This window comes from Rhamphochromis sp. 'chilingali' (genome assembly GCF_963969265.1).
Source record: "Rhamphochromis sp. 'chilingali' genome assembly, chromosome: 12".
NCBI classification, from domain to species: Eukaryota; Metazoa; Chordata; class Actinopteri; order Cichliformes; family Cichlidae; genus Rhamphochromis; species Rhamphochromis sp. 'chilingali'.
In genome coordinates, this window is record NC_137939.1 from 20,234,763 (window position 1) to 20,251,306 (window position 16,544).

The following is a 16,544-nucleotide window of genomic DNA, read 5'->3' on the forward strand; positions in this document are numbered from 1 at the left end:
CCACATATGTGCTCGGTTACAGTGATCAAATGAAGAATTTCTGGTAAAAAATCTGTGCTTCTACAGATATTCTGTTATCAGTTAGATGAATAATAAATCTTCCAACAATACACAAATGCTACAGAATAGCACCTCATTAAAGCATCTTGTTGTTTTAATTTTATGACCTTAACATCTAATTTATATCCACAAATGTTGAATTACACGTGATATATTATGACACCATCATGCTGCCTAGTAACCGCCTACCCACGGGCTTTAATGACCCATTTTGAGCATATAAAAACATCAACTACCCCTATTTTTTGTCTCAGTGTGATTAAAAATATCAGTTTGCATAAACACACAGACACAATACTCTATGTATATAAATACATATGAAGTTGCACTATTTGATTGAACCTTATTATGCAGCCCCAAGACTTGCTTCTTTCAAACTATACACATTTGACCCATAGTTCATAACGAGTCTAAATTGATAGGTAGAGATTTATGTTACATCTGCAGATTTGACTGAATGTTCACAACTACTAGCCTGCACAAGACTATCTGTTTTTTCCCCGGTAACTATAACATTTATAAACTTGTGCATTTCCCTGTTTGCATTTTCTTGCATGTGCTTTGACCTTAGAGGCCGCCATATGTTTTAATTCTTGTTCTTTCTCATTGAAAGAAAAAGTGCAGACCAAATTGTTCTTTAACTTCCCTTTTTTATTTAACAGCTAAACAATATCACCTCTGCAACTCTTTTGGACTCACTGCAGTCCTCGGCAAAGCTGAACCGAGACACTCCTGATTTTGGCTAAGCTGAATGGTGGGATCTCCAATATGTCCACATTCGGCACTGCTGTCCCTAACTGCATTTTCACACATGAACTTCAAATAGCATTGCTACGATCAGGCTGTGATCAGGTTTCCACAGCTATCTTTTCTGATGTGCATGCTTCAGGAAATAGTCAGCTTCAAACACACTGTCACTACTAGAAATACTCTGTGTGGATTAGGTGGGGTGCTGCCAGGATGGCGCAACTGGAGGCAGGACAAAGGATGACCACTCATTAGCAGCAAATGTACTAGACGATTAGCTACACCATTCACACATTGGTGCAATCTGATACCAAATGGATCCTGTACTAGGGAGCAGGCAGATTAAAGACCGGCTAAAATGCAATGTGAGTGCATCGGACATTTGTGTTAACACTTGTCCCTTTATCAGGTAAGTGTGAGAAAAGTTCAGGACTGCAATGCCTTTAAGCAAATGAGTTTTATGAGATTTCAGGTGTAATCTTATACTTCCTATACCTGCAAAAAATTTTGTGCCATCACGTCTAGTACACCTCAAAAAACAGCTGCAGTATTTTCACTTGTATTCTCTGTAGGACAAGTTACATAATCACATGTAAGTATTTCTGTTTGTAAAGCTACGAGTGGGCCATCTGATGTTCACGTTGCTCACTCACTCAGTAGTGACAGAAAGAGAGGTTTGCTTCAAATCTAACATGACACAATCATAATATTACAAACTGCTGGTACAAGAAATTAAATTTGTCAACTAGAGAAACAGATGCTTATTATCTTTTTGTCTGCTGCTTTTTATTTCCTGCACAAAGCTAAAATCATGAACCCAACACCTGCACGCTGAAGGCGGTGTGGTAAGCTAATGAAGATTTATGAACTTGCATTAAATTTTTATTTTTATACGTCAGCTATAATTCAAAAGTTTTCTCCTGCTGACTCCAAACTGTAAAAAAAAAATACTTCAGGTAAAATGTGTGCACAGGTAGGAACACAGGCCATCTGAATTTACAAGACAGTACGTGAAAGAATGAAAAGATGCATGGAAGTGCTTACCGATACCAGGAATTACATGTAAAAAATCATCCAGGCCCTTGTCCACAGCAGTGGTGATGATTTTGACCTTTGGGAAGGCATAGGCCACAGAGTGCACCCCGAGCTCTGCCATCAGCAGCGACACCAACATGATCTTATTCTCCTGCACCTCATGATCCTGCTCAGTCACACACATCACAGCAACAACAGTTAGTGGCTTCTTGATCACTTTAAGAAGCTCAGTAAGTGGAAAGGATACATTTGAGGTTTTCCTTGCAGGAATAATACAACTCAAACTGCACCAGAGAAAAAGAATAACATCTACTCAATGCCCACACAGATGGGTAATAAAACACATGTGACTGCCCAAGAGGAGAGGGTCCCTACTGCTGCCTTATTGCAGGGTAATGATGCTAATTTCCACCCACCAATAGGACTCGAACTGCCATCATGGCAGCAGCGCCGGTGGAGACTGTGCTGTCCATTAGGATGACATGATCTTCACTGATGTCTTTGGGCAGACGCAGGTAATGCAGCTGGTGAGGCCAGAGAGGAGGAGACCAGTTACCATGGTTACAAAAGCAGGAAGGGTAGTTACCACGGAGACACACATCATGTGGAAGGGAAAAAAAATAAAAAAACAATCAAAACATTTTCATCTTTTGTTTGATGTGATTTTTGAGACACACCCAGGAGCGCGTGAAGTCTGGAAAGCAAAGCACGCACATGGATTTGATGGTAAATGACTCATATTTTTCTACCTCTGGCTCGCCTGAGTCGAGGTTGGTCTGGATGAGGATCTTGCCGATGCGGACGTCCTTGCACACGGCCCTCAGGGCGGGCTCCATGGTCTCTCCTGCACGCAGGATCGACACACCGGTGATCTGAGGAGACGAGGCAGCAGAGCGAGCATGATGACAGAAACCCTGAGGTCATATTCGACTGGAAGCTAGCAAGACCTTGTAAAACAAGAACATCACTTACCCCTTTACCGTTGTAACTGCAGCCCTCGTAATCATGGCCCTGTGGGGTCTGAACTGAACACGGCTGCAAAGGCAGAAGAAGAAATGATGTTTTATTACACACCAAACACCCCACAAACAAACACACCGACATAAAAAAGTGGCACTAAAGAAAAAATACACAAATATAAACCTGATCTTTAACACAAACACTACATTTGCACAAGAGTTCTCAGATTTATTTATTTATTTATTTTTTGCTGTAATGAGTATCATAGTGACGTATTTAGTTTCTTTTTCAGTAGGTAATCCCTATGAATCAAAATCTCAAGCTTCACACACTCAGTGTAAGGCAGTTTTCTTTTTTTTTCGTCACTCTGTGTGATGGCAGTGAAAACAGAAATCCCTGACATGGTCATCTCATGCACACAGCTCTAACTAGCAAGAAGCTTTGGTCCGCCCAGAAGCCACGCCCACCTGATATAAAAGATTTTGTTCACAAGGGGCAGCCAAGAGAGAGTAGCTTTGAAGATTTAAGCTGCACCTAGGCTCTTCAATCCCCTAAAAAAAGTTTATTTTTAAAATGTGAATTATGCAAAGCTACTCCTCAGAAATCCAAATATAAAAACCTGGAGGTGCAAATGGGCATAATGGGGCCACTTCAAGTTCTATCATATTTCTGTGTTGCTTTCCTTGCCAAAAAAAAGAAAAAAGGAAAAAAAAAAGAAAATCCCCAGTGAAATTAATTGTTACTGTTTTATGTGACTGAGGAGAAGCTAATAATATCAGCTCATTATGCAGAAAGGTAAAGTCAGCAGATTTAGAATGTGAAGTATGAAACATGCCCTCTGGATAATATGACTAACATGCATGAGCTAACTGTGAAGGGGGCTCTAATGAGGTGCTTTACTCAGTAAGCCTAACAAGTTTTATTACAAGAGTTCGCATCAAAAAGGGCAGCTTTTCATTCCTCAATTCAACATTAATAGTGTTCACTTAGCTTTAACACAAGTACATTTTCAGAGAAATACAGAGAAATAATTATATGTTCTGTTAAGTGGTTTTGGTTGTTAACCGCTAGGCAAACAGTAGAAGGTATGAGGATGAAAAAAGTGAAAACAGGGTTGTCTGCAGTTCAGTGAATCAAAGATGTAATAAAAAAAAATCTTAAGAAAGAAAAATAATCGCAAAAAGCTTTACAGCTGTTTTGTCATGATAGAATATGAAGATGAAGTGGTTTTCATACACAGTATGTGGAACATAACGCTATAGTTACAGACAAAACTTCTTATTTGCATGACAGTGACAGGCATCACTGAAATTTGGGAGCCGACAGGGTTCACCATGGCTTACTTTACTTTTTTAATTGATACAGCCGACTTACGAAACATGAAATGTAAAATTCAGATTATGTTTTAATAACATACTTAGTTTGACTATTTAAAGGAACACATGTATTGCACTTTCATACATCCAGCAGGCACATTGCAACTTTGTTGTTGTTGCTGTGTTTGTGTCCATTGAGGGGTGCAAAAAACTGCAGTTCCTTTAGTGACCACTTGAGGCTGGGTGCAAAAACGAGTAAATCCCCATACACTCCCATTTTAAAATGTCCAACTTTACAGCTTTAAAAAAAGCTTTTTGGGCTCTACGGATAGTTTTGACTCTTCCAAAAACTCTGAGACAGGTGAGTTTTTTATAAGTCACCCACCAGGATGATTGAGTAAAAGATGTGGCTGCGCTGATTTACAGGCAGCCAAACGGTACCTGTCAGACTCATCACAACACTTCGCTTCACTGTGTGTGCCGTTGGTGACTTTTGGAGCATTTTGATTGATAACCTGACTAATGTTATGGCTTGCTGTGTAGTCAAGAACATCCCAGTAGTTTGTTATTCAGGTTTGGTGAGTGTATTTAGGATTAATTATCTGGTATGTTGTTTCTCAAGCCCTTTTATCCATGCAAGGTAACTTGTGGCTCTAAAAAAAACCCAACACGGTGGGGGCCAAAACGCTAATGTTAAAGCTTCAAAATGCAGTCAGCTTGAAACCAAAACTATGAATTAAAATATGAGAAACTCAAGAGATTTGGAGGGAATTAATTACTGTTTTTTTGTTTGTTTTGTTTGTTTTAATCACTATGAGCAACTCTTTTCATGCAAGGGTAATCATATTAATAAAAAGTAATGATTCTAGATATTCAAACCAAGATTACTCACCTGAGATGGTAGAAATGTTAGAGCATGCTCTATGAGAAGCCGCATTAACCTCTTTGAGTAGAAGATAAACTCGTCTCGGCTGGTTTCTTTGTTCCTGCGGCGGAGGGAATCAAAACGTTTTTAAATTTCAAATTATAGGACTGCAGGAAGGACATCATGATCACATGTCACTACCTGATGATGGTGTGCAGGCCCCTGACCTGCGGCGTACTCTCGAGGACACTGAGCGTCTGGGGCAACGGCTGCGTCTGCTGGGCAGAGGCCAGGAGTGCCCTGAGACAAAGCAGATCAGATCAAAAGGTTTAACTTTGTTAGTCCGACACACTATCAGAGAAAAGAGATTCTGAGGCGGCAGGGAGTTTTCAGAGAGGGCAGATGGGGCACAGTGTGGAAGCCATAGAGGACACAGTTTGAATATAAAATTTCCAATTACAATAAGCCGGCCAAAGTCACAGAAGTGAAAATATGTATCAGCATACCTGACACTGAGTTCACGCTGCATAAAGGGAGGACAGAGAGAGACGATAAATGAAAATAATAGTAGAGGAAAAAATAATGTTTCAGAAGATAAGGATGGTGATGCTGTTTTTCCTATTTAAAAAAAAAAACCTTTTAATATCCTGCCCTGACACTACTAATGCAGCAAAAGCACACTTGGATAGAAAAACCAAAATGAAACACTTTCAGTCCTGGATCGGCCTCCCCACAGCCGGGACCTCAACACTACCGAAGCAGTGTGGAATCATCTTGACACAGAACAAAACAAAAGGCTGCCAAAATCCAATGAAGAGTTTTGAACGTCCCTCAAGAAGCTTGGAAAACTATTCCTAAAGAAAAAGCTTCAGGAGTTCAGGCTGTGCTCAAGAATAAAGGTGGTCACACCAAATATTTTGCACGTGCATGCATTAGAACTGTACAAACTCTATTTCTGCCTTATATACTGTATGTTTGCATGTTTCAATAAATCACTGCAGCTCTTTCGCATTTAAACACAAAAAAGATGAGGGACGGCTCAAGACTTTGGCAGAGTCCTGTATGATTTTAGTTGGTTTCCTTCTGTCTTTGCATTTTGATAACTAAAATCGACATTCACATCTAGTCTTTGTTTTTCGTTTTAGTTACTGAGTACATTTCTTCCTAATTATTTTTTTTAATTGAATAGATAATTTATTAAAACAGCAGGGCACTGAGGATTTTATCATATGTGACTCAAACACATATACTGCTTTTACTGGTTTCAGAATGAGCCACATTCGACTGATTCAGCATGTTCATCACAATAAAGGAACATGTCATCCACTACAACTGCAGGACTTTTCACTGGCTTTTGAACAACAGTAGAGGTCACATGGCTACACACATAACACTTGTAAAATCAACAAATCTCAGGTTTTGTGTTTTTAATTCAGTTTGCTGGCAATATTTTTCAAAGTTAAAGGGTTAAAAATGTGAAAGCTTGCTCGATGTATTTTCTTCTGATGCCACTTATCCCACAAAGAATTGGAAGTCTGCATGTTTCAGCCTTCAGACACATGGTGGCACCATGCTCTCAAGTATACGGAGCGATTTGGTGACTCACCTCCTCCAGCTGGCTGTGAACATGCTGGACAATCAGATCAATGGCCACCATATTCCCACCACCTTGGAGGGAACAAAAAGCCGAGAACAGCCAGTGTTAACAAATATGTCCAAACATTTTAGTTTAGGTGGTCTTTAGGAAAGACGAGGTCTGTCTGACTCACCTCTTGGTACAACAATATCTGCCAGCCTCATGGTGGGTTCGATGTACTGCTCAAAGGCTGGTTTCACAAACTTGTTGTATTGCTTGATTACGCCTTCAATGTCCCGTCCACGCACTGTGATGTCTCTGCGGAGCCGGCGGACGAGCCGAATGTCTGAGTCTGCGTCCACAAAGATTTTCATATCCAGGAGCTGCAGGTGCGAAGAGCCAACAGTTCAATAATGTTCATTTCAGCCAAGCAGCTGCACAAACAATTCCTGGTGATGATTAGTCTGCTTCACTCAAGAATTCTTCAAAAGAAAGGAAATAAAAGAATGCACTGTCTTACCTGAAGAAGCTCTTTGTCTGCAAAGGACATAATTCCTTCAAAAATGATCACACTGGCACCGTACACATTTTTCTGCAAGAAGAGGAGGGAAAGTCGAGTCTTTAAAGAAGAAAGCAGTCGTTTGAGCTTTTATAAGATTAAAGGTGCAGTGTGTCACTTTGACACATAGTTTTTAAAAATTTAAATTTCATTTAAGTTTAATACATTTTCAGCTTTGAATGCTGCCTCAACACTGGGGTTCTTTCTGGTCCATCTCATCTTTGGCATAATCAACACTGAGGTTCCTTTAAAGCAATAAAAACCAAACTCACCCAGTCTTTATGTCTCATGTGTGTGGTGAAATCATACACCGGGATCTTCACACTCTTGCCCTGCTTCAGTTTTCTCAGGGTGGAAACCAGCAGCTCAAAGTCAAATGCTCCCGGGTGGTCAAAGTTGTAGTCGTTCTTTGCGGCCAGAGCCTGCTCCTCGGGGGATAAAACCTGAAAGACACAAAATAAAGATGAATTTCAGAGGATCTTCCTCATTAACTTGATTAACTATTTAAAGATTTTAAATGAGGGTTTATTTTATCATTTAGATCAGCTTATTACCACAAATATGAACCATTAAACTCCTGGGCTGAAAATGCAGTTTTATTATAATGCTAACAACTGCACTTCTTCTAATGGCCAATGACTTCTTTAGGCTCTGCAAACAAGTCAGTCCTCATAGACTCCAAAGTTAAAATACGGAACTTGACAGAATTCAAATAATGTTTTAACTCTGGCACAAAACACAGCTTTGATGTTTTAAGTTAATGTACCCATTTGTGACAAGTGTAGTGAGGGTGAATTTTTCAAAAACTGACCCGTTTATCCTTTGCTAACGCCTAAAGTTAGGAACGTGGACCATCTGACTGAGACTTCATTTCAGCTCAGCCAGTCACTGAGATGGACGTCTCAATTGCATTGGTGCCTTCTTATTAATGCAATTATCTGACAAAAACTACAGATTGCTGTGTTGTTAATTGTAACAGCAGATTTTCTTCTGTGAAGTTGTGTTATTACTTTTAGATTATATTATTAATTAGCTGATACCTTTGTCTGTGAATGCAGAAGAGAGAAGTAAGACTTCAGCATACCTGATTTTGTCTTAATTTACTGATCCCACTAAACATTGGACGTCGGATAGACGTTCAGATCTATATTGGGTCCGTTGGTCAACAACTAGTTCTGGACAACTACACACAACCAAACTAGGTCTACAATTTGGACGTCCAACCATGACCCAGCTTGGACGTCAACATTTGAACTTTGGACTTCATCTGGACGTCTATGATAGGTGCAGGAAATTTATATGATTAATAAATGTAAAGGTAATAATAAAGGTGTAAACAAAAATCAACTGGTAGCCTATCCTCCTGACTACCAGCAATGCAAATTTGTCCTCTGTAGAGCACCTTTCTAAACCTGAATATCTCCCATGCACTGCATACTACAGAATTGCCTCCTTTTGGTATCTACAGAGGACATTTAGGGCTTTCCAATGATACCAAATGTGAAGGGGTGGAGCTTTGGGAACTTTAGTTTTTTCATTAAGGAACATGGCGGCCATCGCTGCAAGCACATTTTATGGGAAGAAGAAAAGTAAGTGCATAAAACTTCTTATTGAGCAATTTTTAGCTATAAATGTTGTTAACATATTTTAAATAAGTCTCTTAATAACACGTTAAAACATAGTATGCTTAATTCTAACTTCATTTTAGTATAGTATTGAAGTGTTTAAAAAATGTCCACAAGATGGTCTAAGAAAAACAAAAGGTTTGTCCATGTGCCAAGTCCACTGGCAATTGCTGAGTACACTACCAACATAGGTGACGTGGACCTTGTTGCCGAATGTTGAGTTTCTACAGGATGGTCTCTCGCACTCAGAAATTGACAGTATGTGCAGTTCTCTACTTTTTGATCTGGCAATCACCAACTCATGGCTTCAGTATAGCAATGACTTGCAGTTTTGGGGGAAGAAACCACTACAGTTCCTTGAGTTCAAACTTCTCCTTGGTGAAGAGTTGAAGCAAATATTTGCCATCAAAGTTCATTTTTACATGTTTTGCCTTCCAATGTCCTCTGCAGTGGACATGTGATATCTAAAAAATGTAAACTTTTTTTTCCCCAAAAAATTATTTCAGTCTTCTAATTACCTTACAAACATTGGGGGATTTAAAAAATTTTTTGATTGGACAACATTTTTTTTCCTGGTAGTCAGGAGGCTGTAGAAAACATGTCCTCCACCCTCTGGACACACGGGACTAAAAAGCCTTAAGATGCAACGAAAAAAAATGGCGTGTAAAATGTGTCTAAGTTTGACGTTGAAAAGTGGTCCACAATGACCACATCGGGACTACAAATAGACTGTACACGAAGGTCCTATGGACATCAACACTACATGTTCAGTAGATGTAGAAAAAAAAGACGTTGCCTGTCATTACAAAACAACTCCTTCAGTGGCCCAAAATTTGACATCCAAAATTGACACATAAAAGACGTCACTCTGATGTCACTTTGTATAGTGGGAAGATTTGATGATGTTGATGAGATGAGATAGCCTTTATTTGCCCACAACTGAGATGACAGACCTTGCCGACCGTGGCATAAAGACGGGAATATTATTTACTGGGCTCAAAAATCCAAATTTAATAATCAATGGCACTGATTTAATGCTGGATGGCAGGGGTGGTGGATTAGCTCAATTACCATTTGGAAAGTTAGTGGTAATTAACATTTTCTATGTATTTTATTTACGAAATAAACTAACTAACTACAATTTTTCTTTTACTGATCTTTTAAACTCTACAAGACAACAAACATTTGCAGTTTCTAAAATGTTGGACTCTATCAACAAAAGATGAAATTATACTTTTGATACATCTTCTTGGCTAAACCACATTTTAAGATGTTAAACCTGATAACAGTTTATGTGATTTATTCAAAATGATTGGTTCGTGTCTCTGTGATGGTGATGAATATTTTTTTTATTATGTGGTTCTGAACACTGGGACAGAAAACATAAATATTAACATTTCTCTTTGTAATTTACTAACTTAAGATTTATTTATGTGACAAATTTAATTGAGATCAAGAGTTCCTTTGCAGCAGAGCAAATAGTTACACTCTTTCACTCAAAAAAACACCCACAATGCACAAAAATAATTGGAAACATGAGCAAGATTTAAAGTCTTATAGAGGACTGAACATCTCTGCTTATGAGTGTGCGGCTTACAAGAAAAAAGTTGGTCTGAGGAACTTGTTATGACTCTATCTGTAATGATTATGTTTTCCCAACTGATCTCAACTAAAGAAGTTGAGTCTATGAAAACAAACACAGATCACAGATCAGTGGGTGCTTTCTGGACTGTTGACTGTGTAACTCACAGCTGGTGAGAGCCGTAGCTGTCTGCAGTAATGAATAGCACGTGACGCTGTGGTAGAGCGCATCCAGTGGTTTATAGCATTAGCGACAGCATGAACCTACAGGATAGGTCCATAATCCTGTGTAGACAGTATGGTGGATCGTATAATGACTTGTTTTGGCTTGAGCATCAAATGGGAACTTTCTGTGTTTGAACAAGATGGAGGACAATCTACTGTCTAAACAAAATATGCAATGTTTCTGCACTGTATCAGTTACATGCCAGTTTAGAGCATGGATGGAAATTTTCAATTAATCTGACATCTTTTCTGAAGATTTAACAAACAGCCTAATATGTTGGTTTCCTGCTGGGACTCAAATTGATTACCTCTACCAAGAAAGTTATGCGATTGGCTCTGTTTGTTGTCAGGATTACACAAAAAGTTCTAAAACAAATTTACATGAAAATTTTATTAGTGGTGTAGCTTAGTTTCACCTAGAAATATGGATTCAGGGTTTTGTTAATGAGACTTCTTTACACATATTAAAATAAAAAGTGAGAGATATACTTTTGGATCCAGAAACTCAATTCACAAAGGCTGTGGAGGGAATCTTTAGTCTTGGTGGAAACCTCAAACTCTTTCTTGTTTAGTATACACTGGGTGATTTAAATGAAGTTTAATTGATGTTCTTACAGTGCATTTTGTTCCAGGTTCCGCCTAAACAGAAATATGTTACTCCATTGTTCTCTGTTCCTTTTCCCCTGCAGGTCTCTGTAGGTTCATTTTCACTGCTGCGGCACATGAATAGTCTGTCATTCGAAGGCTGTAATTTTAAGGCAAAACCACAACCTCTTATTAAATCAAGTGACAGCAGTACAGTGATTACTTCGAGTCTGTGATGGAAAAGCTCCTAAGATTACCGAAAGATTTTCTCTGCACATAGATCATTTCTTCCTTTAACAAGCCAACAGATAATCTGTAATAATTACCAAATCGATAAAGACAAAAAACACAAACAGGCATCACCTTGTAGAAAGAATCCATCGACAGTAGCACAACCCACGGCACATCCAGGGCCTCAATGATCTTATTGGCTACGGTGGTCTTCCCTGAGGCACTGCCCCCACACAGCCCTGCAGATCCACACAGCATTTCAAAGGCCCATTATTTGTGTTTTTCAGAGTGTGTCTAATGCTGTCTGCTGGTATGCATGTGTGATAGCACTAAAATGTTTATGGGTATAATATGAGAGAATAGGACATTAAGGACAGCTTCTGCAGCTCAAAGCCACGACTTGGCAGTCTGGAGGACCAACAACATCATCAGTGAGTGTCGTACCAATGACAAAGGCCTCTTTTGACTGAGCGCCGTGCTCGTCATACCAGGGCGGGCGGCCAGCGGTGTAGATGGTGCGTGTGCCTGTGCGGAGCAGAGGAGGCTCTGTTTTACTCAGCGAGGTAGCGCTCTTCCTGCGAGGGGCCCCAGCCGAGGGCAGGAGGCGGTCCAACGAGTCCTCCCCGCTCCCACTGCAAAAACAGCAAACAGCAGGGCAGGTCACAGCCTGAACAAACGATCCATGGAAGGAACAGGAAGGAAACTGTCACAGCTAGGCCTATGGAGTTATTATAGCAAATGATGTCGTCTGCATTCTCTGATTTCTAATGCAAATGTATATTTATTTTGAAAATACTTACTGGGCTTTTCTGCATGATGCAGCTAATTTACAGTCACACACAGTGCTAACACTAACATCACTAACACGTATTTTTTTGTGCTTATGGTCTTAAGAGTTAAAGGTTAGCTAAAACTTATGGCGTCTTCAATAGAGATAGATGGATTGAATTGATTTGGTCTGTATCTTTTGACTTATTTAAGCTAGCTTACTAAGTCTTAATGTAGTAAATAGAGGACATCTTGGGCTTTCCATGATATCTCATGTTTTTGGGTGGCCTCTCTTAGCTCCAAAGAGGAAGGAAATCACAAAAAAAGTTAAAGTTCCTCAGTTCTCAGGAAGATATTTTAACTAATTGTACAGAAGCAACTCAAATTTATGCTTGAATAGAAATGCAACTGGCCCATATACACATACATGTACATTCATACCTACGCATTCATAGGAATACAAACAAACACAAATTAAATTATACATTTATACATATTAAAGTTAATTAGTTCTTTTCTTCCAATAATTCTGAATTTAGAAAGCATTAAATCTGTACCATAGCCAACCATCCTTAAACATCCTGTTTAAATATTTTACTAAAAATGTGGAGCTCATGGTCAAAAACAACAACAGAAAGACACAATTTCTAGAATGCCAACACCTGCTGTGCAAGCAGAAAAGAGTTTTGTCCCTTTTACGCAAACACATTACTGTTTATGAGCTCTGCTGTTGATCACAGAGGATGTAAAATCTCATATCCACATCCAGTTTTTCTGTAATAGCAGTTTAAGGACATCTGCTGCACTTTTGACTGCATGACATTTTGGCACAACTTTAAAAAAAAATACAACTTTCATTACAATACAAATCAAGAACATTTAAAAATGTAACCCAGAACTTTTCTGTCTATCTGAGCACTCTAAGCACTTCATACAACATGCCTCATTCACCCGTTCTTTTGTATGTAAGTGCTTTCTATCTAACGTTCTCACACATTCATACTCAGGCTGATCAGAGAGGAACTTGGGGTTAGTATCTTGCCCAAGGACTGGAGGAGAGTGGATTCTCACATTGCAAGAAATCACAGCTTTTCTTTGTATACGGTTACAGTAAATGTGAAGTTTAGACTATTCCTCATATATAACAAGACATATTAAAGTGAGAGGGTCTTGTGGCTCTGGGGTGTTTTGCTGGTAGGTTTTTTAGGTTTGCTTTGACTAAAATTTCACTGTTGTGACTGCTCACCTTTATTCTTTGAGGAAAATCTCTATCCTGATGAGAAGGAGCTCTTTCAGTACTAAGATGATATAAATCATATGCTCTGAGATTTACAGGAACCACATTTAAACATAAGTGAGCGTTTCTGGGAGACTTTACACTGACAGTTTGTGCCACCATAATTAAGAAGAATGGCGTTTCATCCCTCCAGTGAAGTTCTGAGTCTTCAGGAATTACACATATGAATTACTGGAGCTTTTCTAGCATGGTGGTATGAGAACACTTTATTAACATAAAGAGATAGTGGTTTATAGTAATGTATACTTTATTGATCCCCGTGGGGAAATTCTTCTCTGCATCTAACCCATTCTCTCAGTGAAGCAGTGGGCAGCCATTGGGCACCCGGTGAGTAGTGTGTAGGGACGGTACCTTGCTCAGGGGTACCTCAGGGTAGCCAGATTCGAACCCCAACCTTCCAATAATGGGGCCAACACTCTACCTACTGAGCTATCCCTGTCCCTACATAGGATGGAAATTTGCTACTACTGTTGTCCATTTTACAAATACAGAAATAAACATGCTTCAAGAAAGTATACAGCCGATTAATCCACAGTGAATACTGTTCCGGCTCCACCTCAGCAAGCTGAGAGTTTGAAAAGCTAACGTCACTGTACGCTCAAGATAGTGAATGCCAAGTTGATCCATAGGCATTTGTGCACATAGATAAAAAGTGTGCGTGAGGGTGACTGCAGCTTGTAGTATAAAGGCATTGTGAGAGCTCAGTAGGAGTGGAGCTGTATTATTGTTATCGTAACAATGCTATAAACACATGCTGTGATTCTTTCTCTTCACTATTTTAAGTTCTGATACTGTAGCCACAAAACAAAAGCTTTAAGTTACATTGTCATTTCTTTTACGGTTATGGTGCAGTACTGGCATAAAGAATATGAATACTGCTTTACCTATAGTGTAGTAGTAAGACTGTAAGGTAATTTATTAGGTACACGGCAGCTTAGATTACAGTGATTTAGATTAGGCTCACATCACCGTTAACTATGGAACATGGAAAAGTCAGCTTAGCTTTTGCGTCATGCTCTCTGGGGACTCTTTCTGGACTTATACACTCCCACAGGCAATAATTAGAAACTAAATCGGTACCCTGCTTGTTTTGGATGTGATGCACTACTACAGTGCATGCATACTAAATGGGACAAATCTTGAATGGAAGTGAAGACTAATGAGTGTTTTGCATATTCGAGGTCATTATAAATGTGCAGTAATGACACATTTCAAGCAACCCAAATAAACCCAGCTCTCACACCAAATCACTGCAAACTAATCCGGATACGGCACTCCCTCTGACCTGTCAACAACCCCTGGTTGCAGACTATTTATAGCACTCACACATGTATCCACAGTGTGTATGTGAGCTTTGTTGGGGGAAAACCAGCAGGGTGTCTGTGTTGAGAGAAAACAACAGCAGCAACACTGCAGTCAGCCACATCTTACCTGCGGTCAGACCTCAACGACCAGCAGCCGGAGATTCTGGCTCCTGTGCAGTCCAGCAGAGTCATATCTGCTTCGGACGACAACCTGTTACCCTCCAGCTCACCCGTCACTGTGGCAACCTCCCCAAAAACAACAGCAAGCGGCCCTCAGCACTGACCGAGGCCGTGAACGTGTTAAATACAGGTCTATTTCTAGTCTGTTTTCACTTTGTGCATTCACACGTCTGTGAAGCCTTAATCATCTGAAAAATCTGCTCTTCTCTCCGTGTCCTGCTTTCTCTCTCTCTGCGAGAGAGTGAGTGACAGCGTCTAAGAGGATCACTGTAACACTGACAGCAAAGAGCTGCTTGGCTGGTATTAATAGAGCCACCTCTAAATAAAAAGAAGCCATGATGGATGTCTTCTGTTGATCCTTCCTTTCAGTTCACCGACCTGATCAACAGAAACACTAGAAAACCAAGTGGGGCAAAATGATTTCTTATGATACACGTCATGTGAGAAAACAGCGAAAACTGTCAGTCTCAGCCCTTACAGAGGGAGTTCGGCTGACCAACAACCCAAAGGACAAAGACAGAAGACAGACAGAAAACTGAAAACTGTAAAAATCATTCGTTATCATTTGTTATCTTCAATATCGCTTCACCATTCTAATGCTTATGGTGTCTGACCACTGGGTTGAGTTTTGAGTTCTTTAATATTCGTCTTTACGATGAATCTTGTGACACTGAGTCTTTGTTGGCTGTTGTTATTTGATCGTTATTCTTGTTTTTTTTTGCGTTTTAATTTTTATTCTGTCCATTATCATGTCACGTGTCCCGTCACAAAGCTCAAATCACCTCAAACTTGTTTCATGAACATGACCATGAGTTCACTGTACTCACAGTCACCAGATCTCAATCTAATAGGGCACCTCTGAGATGTGCTGGGACAGGAGATTTGCATCATGGATGTGCAGCTGACAAATCTGCAACAACTGTCTGGCGTGTAGTACTCTGATTACATTCATAACAGGCTAAAATAAGTTTAACGAGCGCCACCTCAAACTTCTCCAACAGAAAAAATGATTAAGGTATTACTTCCTTGCTAATGTTTGTAATAAAGCTTGAAATGCAGAGGTTTATTTATGATCACAGATTGAACTCGTGACTTCAGAGACTGTGACGCACGACTGTGTCAGCATGCAGCTCACCTATTTCTGAAGCGCATTTGATGCACCTTCATCCCCCATCGTGATGATACTGATCAGTTAATAACTAACTAACAGAGACAGGGTTTAACGGAATGGTGTGTAAACATCTGTTTATAGGGCGTGAAGGAAGGAGGAGGAGAGGAGAAGGGGCGTCAGTGTGGTTAGCGTTATACAGGACGAAGCTGCTGCGGACTATAAAAATGTGAATAAAATAAAATAAAATAAAACTGCATTAATTATTTCAGGATTCAAAAAAATTCAAACACAGGTAAAAATACTGATAGCATCGTGTACCTGTCCGAGCGGGACGTCATTATTTCTACCGCACTTCGCCTCCGCTGGGATCCTGAGACCTCGGAGCCGGTAGCGGCTGGTTAGAGCCATGGATAGTTTCTTCGTAGCTGTGCGGAGGGATTGTGGGTAATGTAGTATCTTACCCAGGCAAAGGAACTACACACCACTCAGCTCAACAGAGCCTAACGACTCACTTGCAAA

The 16,544-nt window shown here is 39.8% G+C and overlaps 1 protein-coding gene across 1 annotated transcript in view; it reads right to left on the reverse strand.

The window, feature by feature from the left end:
- uckl1a (uridine-cytidine kinase 1-like 1a) overlaps positions 1–16,433 on the reverse strand; it is a gene marked incomplete at its 5' end in the record, with an annotated part of 20,131 nt that extends 3,698 nt beyond the window's left edge. The window contains 15 exon segments of the mRNA XM_080897968.1: positions 1,851–2,008; positions 2,259–2,366; positions 2,592–2,714; positions 2,815–2,877; positions 5,011–5,104; positions 5,185–5,283; positions 5,490–5,506; positions 6,590–6,651; positions 6,753–6,942; positions 7,080–7,151; positions 7,391–7,561; positions 11,498–11,604; positions 11,810–11,997; positions 16,344–16,369; positions 16,371–16,433. Of these exon segments, the coding sequence (XP_080754094.1) occupies positions 1,851–2,008; positions 2,259–2,366; positions 2,592–2,714; positions 2,815–2,877; positions 5,011–5,104; positions 5,185–5,283; positions 5,490–5,506; positions 6,590–6,651; positions 6,753–6,942; positions 7,080–7,151; positions 7,391–7,561; positions 11,498–11,604; positions 11,810–11,997; positions 16,344–16,369; positions 16,371–16,433 (1,541 nt within the window).
- Positions 16,434–16,544: the final 111 nt, after the last annotated feature.